At 37.9% G+C, this 6,970-nt stretch overlaps 1 protein-coding gene across 6 annotated transcripts in view; it reads left to right on the forward strand.

Moving 5' to 3' along the window:
- Positions 1-6,767, forward strand: part of AFTPH (aftiphilin) — a 36,992-nt gene extending 30,225 nt beyond the window's left edge. For 5 of the 6 annotated variants that reach the window (XM_044454167.1, XM_044454165.1, XM_044454164.1 and 2 more), the window contains 2 exons: positions 481-604; positions 5,602-6,767. In XM_044454167.1, the coding sequence (XP_044310102.1) occupies positions 481-604; positions 5,602-5,746 (269 nt within the window). In that variant the 3' untranslated portion in view covers positions 5,747-6,767. The remainder of the gene's footprint in view (positions 1-480; positions 605-5,601) is intronic. The other variant, XR_006417005.1, reaches the window with a different exon arrangement.
- Positions 6,768-6,970: the final 203 nt, after the last annotated feature.

The raw sequence follows: 6,970 nt of genomic DNA on the forward strand, positions 1-6,970 counted from the left end.
GGATGACATTTTTTATCCTTAAGTCAACTAATTTCTGAAAACATTTGAGCTGTTTATCTTGGAGTCCTCATACAAATGATTAAAAAATCTTCCCCCTTTTGTGTCATCATTTTGTACTTCTAGGTGTACCCACCTAAAAATAAATCTGTAGTTTGTCCAGATAATGCTATAATATTCTAGAAAGCTTTTTAAAATTGTGTGTGGTTTTTTTGTTTTGAAATTCTGGTTTATGATGTCAGAAGAAAGCAATTGTTTAAATGCAGTGTTTGCTTGTGGCTGACATCTTATATGCCAATTTTATCTGCAGCTCTAACTCTTAACAGCAGTGCATGATGGAAATTAACCAGTGTGTCTCATTTACTTATTAGATATTTTGGTTGCTCAGATGTTTACAGAAGATGGAAATGTAGTATCCTAAACTGAGATTGAATGTGTAACATTTGTTTCTATCTATCACTGATTATAATTTTATACTATAAGGTGTGGATCCAGAATTATATGAGTTGACAACCTCCAAGCTGGAAACCTCCAACACCACCAGTAAAGTGACTGATGCATTTGCAAAACTAATGTCTACAGTAGAGAAAGCAAGCACGTCAACAAGGTAAATCACTGTGAACAACGACTCTTAAAATTCTTGGAAGCCAAAGCTGAGGTGACCACAGCTGGATCCCACAAGTTGTTGATGCAACTTGATACAATTGCATCAAAAAAGCTTCATTTCTAGAAAAGTTCTCTTTGACATCTATAGCATGACGCTACTCCATTGTCACAATTCTGCTTGATTACTGTGTCAGGTTTTCTGTTGGTTTGAAATGAGTTGTTAGAAGCTTTTCTTTTCTTTCAGTCTGTCTGCAGCAGTATCCTGCCTTCTAGTGGCTCACCTGTACTGCTCATAGCCTATCAGCATGCCACAAGACTGACATTCCCCATCCCATAAACTTCCCTAAAAACAGAGTGGGCTGCAAATGACACAAGGGACACAATTTTCTATGCTGTTCTACCTGGGAGCCCAGATGTTACCTTCACTTTGAAATGCCTTCATATTTCTTACATGTGGACATGTTTACACTTTTTAACATATTCTCCTATCCCCCTTCCCAGCTACTTTCTATTTTATAGCCTGTCCATTCTCCATTTTATTATTCTCCCCCCTTGTATACAAATAGCCATCTATCTTTGGCTAGTACTTGCTTTGCTGAGAGTCTGGAGCCTGCTAGAAATATCTGGTCTACTTGTGAATAAGTGTGGGAAAAGTACAAGGTGGCAAGGTGAAGTCCACTGGTCTGTAATCTGCAAGTCGGATGTTGGACTCTGTACAGGCTATATTTGTGTGCATCACATGAAACACATCAATTTGTATGCCAGGATAATTTTTATTTTATTTTTTATTATTTCTAAAACACACTTATTCTGCCTTTCTTCTAAAAAATTAATCTCCTGGAATAAAAACACAGTGCTGTGGTTTCAGGATGTGTATACGCTAGTGCTGCTGGGGTGATTCGGGGCCAGCTCACAAGTGCATTGAATTACTCAAGTCATGACCTGCATGTGTAACTTTTTTTCAGACATCTTTCTGTGTCAGCTCAAGGGTGCAAAATGTTGATGGTACATAAAAGCTAGTTCTATTTATGTTACTTCTTCAGTTTACCACTCGGGGGAGTGCTAATCCTCAGTTTCCTTTGCTTAGGTTAATTTCAACTTGACTTGTAGTAGAACTGCTGAAAATCCAGTGTGTCCTCTCACCACCAATCCCCCCACCCTTGCAGTTTAGTTTTTCAGTCGTTTGTAGCTTTCAAGATAATGGACTAAAGACTTCAATATTCATGCCAGAACATTCTTTGATTTTGCTGCTGCTGTACAATGTAGCTATTAATCCTATTCCAACAGTTGACACTCACATTTTTGCCAAGTGCATATGGAACTGAAATCTTTATTTGTGCTGATTCTTCACTGGTTTGCAGAATTGCCTAAATATTTGTATGACCAATCTGGTCAACAATTCCCCCCCTTCCCCAAGTATTATACTTGCTGTATTAAACTCAGTCATGTTAAATGTCACAGAGCAAATTACAACAGTTCTAAACAAGGATCTATCCAGGCATAGCAAGCCTGGAGAAGCAGGAAAGAAAAAGAGGACACACTACTTGTATATAGCTTTAGAGTTGGGAATGATCAGCATTTGTACTTTCCAAACAAGTAAAGACAAGGGAAGGAGTGTGTGAAGATGAAGACAGGCAGAAAGAGGAGAACTATGAATAAAATGCCAAAGGCAGTAGGTGGCACTAAGAGGGTATTTTGGGGGAAAAGACAAACAATTAAAATTAATGCTAGATTCCAAATTTCAAGAATTTATAGCAATGTAAGTATGAAATGGTACCTGTTTATGTCTCCTTCATGGAATAGTGTATAACCTTTCCTGATTTGCATGCAGTATGGGATGCCAAATAGGCTTGGGGAAGGACATTAGCAGACCTTGCCATTTTGCTTGTGGCAGCTGCTGGAGGAAGGGTGAGGCTGTACAGAAACCTTTTATGGATTGTCATACAGAGCTTGGCCATGGGTGGAGTTACTTTGGAACAGCTGGGACCACGTACAAGTTTCCAGCATTGGGCACATCTCAGTTGCTAAATAAATATTCACTTTGTATGAATGTTTCTCATCTGTACCACAAATGTGGTAGGATGAGAAAGAAAACTATTCAGAGGGCAGTCTGTTCAAGTATCAGGAGAAAAAAGTGTATAAAGCAGAAAGAAAAGGTCTTGATGCTCCCATTTCTACTTGGATTGGAATTGTGATGAAATGAGGCCTTATGCTGCTACTTGTGAGGAAGGGATTCATTAGGGAAGGCTAATGTATTATATTTTTTCCATTTAGAGGAAAAAATAATGGTGGATTTTTGCTTTCATTTTTTCCCTTTTCGGGGGGAGGGTTCGCTAGAAATGCTGGAGAACAGTAGCAATAGTTTTATAGTGAACACCTAAATATACATTAAAATGACTTTTTCCAGAAGCCATTTCTTTGTTGATTGAAGTAGCAGTTTTCTATTGCCCCTCCCCCTGTTAAATTGCAAGCCATTTCAGAAGATTGCTTAACCTTCAGTGAGCAACTTCCTGGAAAGCTGTGACCAGAAGTAGGGCAGAAATGTCCCACTGCACATATGTCTTTTTGGATCTGAACTAATATGTCCTGATTACTATGCTTTAAAAGGTAGAAATTAAGGTCTCTGGACCAAGTAGGTATTCCCATTAAAGGCACTAGATCTGTTGAGTCAGGTTTGTGCAAATCGAGCCATTGGTAAATATTGTAGAAACTGCCAACGTATTATCTTCTCCTATTTACTTCCAGCATCTTGCACAGACACCTTGACTAAGATGGATAGTAGGAAGTGGGTTCACTTCTTGTGCCATGCCTTATAAACCCATGCTGCTACTTAGGTTTCTGTCTTAGTATATGATACATTATGCAATATTCTGTGTGAAATTCAGGCATTTAGGTCCATTTCCAGTTAATAGTATTCATGGCTGTTTGAGCCTCTCTAGGTAAGTCTGGTCTCCTTTTATGAATAGCTAACAGGAATCCCAGGGGCTCACTGCAGCCCCTCTGCATTATTATGAACAAAAATACTGACCAAAATTAACGGTACCAATTCCTAGCATTGCACTTCTTTGCTTTTGCTTTTCAGAATAGAAAACAACATGTCCTGTATACATTTGTACTTTCCAAAGTCTTAGGACACAATCGTATACATGCTTAGAGAGACATCATGCACCTCCCAACATCCCCCAGCCAGCCATGTAATTTAAATCTGCTAATTTACCTAGGTAGCAGTAATGTAGAAACAAAAATTCAGACAGTGATCCTCTGATCCCCATGCAGCGACCCAGGGACCATAAAATGGCTTGAATTTTCCTCTCTGAGGTCAAAAACAGTGCTCCAACCTCAGAACGGGAAGCTGAAGATCTTTCCCCTCTTTCCTGCCTGATGCAGCCAGTGAAAAGAACCATGCTGGCTAATCTGCAAAGCTAGGAAAGCGGGCATGGGGAAGGAAAGGAGGTGTTCCAATGGGCAGGGAGAGGGACTGGGAAGACCAAAATATGCTTTATCCTGAGCTTCCTCCAGCCTCTTTGCCTCCCCCTCTAAAAGCACCTTGCCAAAGCAAAACTTGGGATACAGGGAGGCTGCTCTTGTGAGCTTGTCAGTGGAAGCCTGACTTCTCTGCTGCTCACAGTGATCTCTTCTCACTGCCCAGTATTTTCGTACGTTACAGAATGAAGATGTGTTCTCAGTAATAGAACTGAGAAGACAGAAATCCGCAGCACTTGATTTGTAGTAGACAAAAATGCACAGTAGTTCTCTAATAGGTGCTTTGGTTTATTGCAGAAATTATAAGAAAGTGTCTGAGAGAAGAAGTCCCTGCATAAAACAGGAAGTGCATTTCTGATTGGTAGCAAACAAGATTCATTTTTTTCTTGCCACCTTATGAAAACTTGGGGACAAAATCGTGAAATGAGTTCCTGGCTCAGTAGAGAAGCTTGTGCCTCTGCTGATACATGAAAGTGTCCCATTGTTATGTATGCTGAAACAATGAAAGGATGTTTTTCCAAGTATCATAACAATATGTGATGAGACTATCTTTTAGGTAGGAAGTTCTTACTTGAAGAAAATGCCAGCTGAATTAATTCTTAATATGTGCCTGTCGAGTTTTTTCTTTTGCAAATAGCTAATTTTGAGCTGATAGGTGAGCAGAGGAACATTAACAATTAGTGTAAATTTGAAATTAATTCCTCTTGGAGTGGTTCCAGAAGAGTTCTCTTTTAGTCACCACAAACATACTCTATTTGCTCAGTCATCATGAAATTCAGGTTCAAGGGTGGAGGACAAAAAGAAAAAGAATAGTTAGCACATTAGGGTTTCCATAGGAAGGAAAAGCTCTTCCACTTCCAACTTGGCAGCATTTCAAGTATATGTGTAGTGCAGCAGCCCCTGCACTGAAATAAATGTATGGTGTATGTCCCATTGTGATGACCTGGATCAGCTCTAGAGCACATTCTGTATCCTCTGAAGGAAACAAGTTTGTGCCTCCCTGATCTGTCTACTCAGTTGACTGAATTTAATGCGATAGTTGTTAAACTCTTGAATCTTAAATCAGAATTTGATGTGAGTTAGAAAATTCTGTTGCTGAAATTTATGTATTGTCATTAAGACTAACAAATGTAGGGAAATGGAAATAGTGATCTATCAGAAGAATTCTATGGATTTTCAAATGCAGATGAAAAATCTTAAGAGTTTTCTTTTGATACTTATTAATAGGTTGTGGGATTTCATCCTCTTGCAAATGTTTAACTTGTGTGCAGGATTTCTTTCTCTGAAAGCTAGCAGTTCCAGAATGATGTGTTGCTTTTATGTGTAACTCGGCACATAAGAAGATGACCAGTTTTCTAATTGCAGCAGGAGTAATAAGCTCCATCCTAAGTAGCCACATGAGGCAGTGCTGAAAGTAGAAGGGATAAAGGACCATTGCTTTAGAGAAGTTGACTTAATTGTGCAAGGCATTTCAGTAACAGTACTGAGTAACTTTTCTTTAACTTTTTTTAATAGAAAGCCCAAAAAGGATGAACAACTCAGCGAAGAAGCTACCAAGGTGATTTCTAGCCTTCCTGACTTATCTTTCATGCATGCCAAGGTGTTAATGTTCCCCGCCACATTAACACCTTCAACGAGTTGCCAAGGAAAGGTAGACTAAAGTGAAATGAATTGGACAATTTCTATTGATTCTTCCCCTAGCCCGTTTTTCTGGGTCCAATAAAGTAATACTGCTTTAATTAAAAAATCAAGTTCAGATGATTTGTTGGTAAGCAGCACTAGAAAGGTATACATAGTTATGTATATTTATTTACATACTGGAGTCCTAAATTTATATTAGAAAATGTAAATAACTGGGGAGGATTGAACTTTTTTGAAGATTTATCTTTTTTCTTCTTCTTTTTCTTTCTTTTTGTGCTGGGATGTAAACATTTGTCCTTGTGGAATACACTGGTAGTGTCCTTCTTTAAAAAAAACAACAAACAACTTTCTAAACATTTTTTTAAAAATTGAAATTTCCAATGTTTGCTCTTCATAAAGAGTCTTTCATTATTTTTTTTCAGAACTAATCACCCTTGATTACCATTTACTGAAAAGCCAAAACATTTAGGGTCTTTCAGTGGCTCTCTGTTAAACAGATTAAACCATCCTCTCTTTTTCATCTAATGTGGCTTTTTTTTTTTTTTTTTGAGTGTGTGGGGAGGCTAGGTGGTAGATTATAAGTTTTTTGACTTCTAGCAGTATGGATTTATCATTATTGCCTTTCAAGGGGCTTACTGTCAGTTCCTTTTATTTAAGTAATAGATCACTGCCTAACTACTTGATTGTTGGGATCTATGTATTAATCAATTTGGTTTGGGATGGAAGGACCAAAAGTATCCGAATGTCTTACATTGAAATATACCTGTTACATTTTTTTTTTGTTATACCACTATTCTTATGTTTGATTTTGCACAGTGTAAATTTGACATAATCATAGATTGCTATGGTTTAGGCTGTATGTACAGTAAAACTATGGGTTGTAAATGTTTGGGGAAATTCCTATGGAAAAAGAGAATGCTATGTAGAACAACCTCTAACAAGGTTTATGTGCATGCCTGAGGTCTTTTTGAAATTTCAGTGTATAAATTTCCTCTTAGCTTACACGAAATAAAAAAAAATAAAGTTATATAGTCTGTTAACGTGTGTAGTGATATTGTTGTTGTCATCTTTACATGTTTAGTTGCACTAAAGACAGAAGTGAAGAATCTTATCTTCTCACAGATAACACATGTGCTTAATTTTAAGTATCATGTGCAGTTGACAAATGAGATGTTTTCTTTCTCTTCCTTTGTGTAAACTGAACAATTTGGGTCATGGCCTGAGTTGGCACTGGAAGTTCACA

The sequence above is a fragment of the Varanus komodoensis genome, unplaced genomic scaffold (assembly GCF_004798865.1).
Source record: "Varanus komodoensis strain SLA01 unplaced genomic scaffold, ASM479886v1 scaffold7_3, whole genome shotgun sequence".
NCBI lineage: Eukaryota > Metazoa > Chordata > Lepidosauria > Squamata > Varanidae > Varanus > Varanus komodoensis.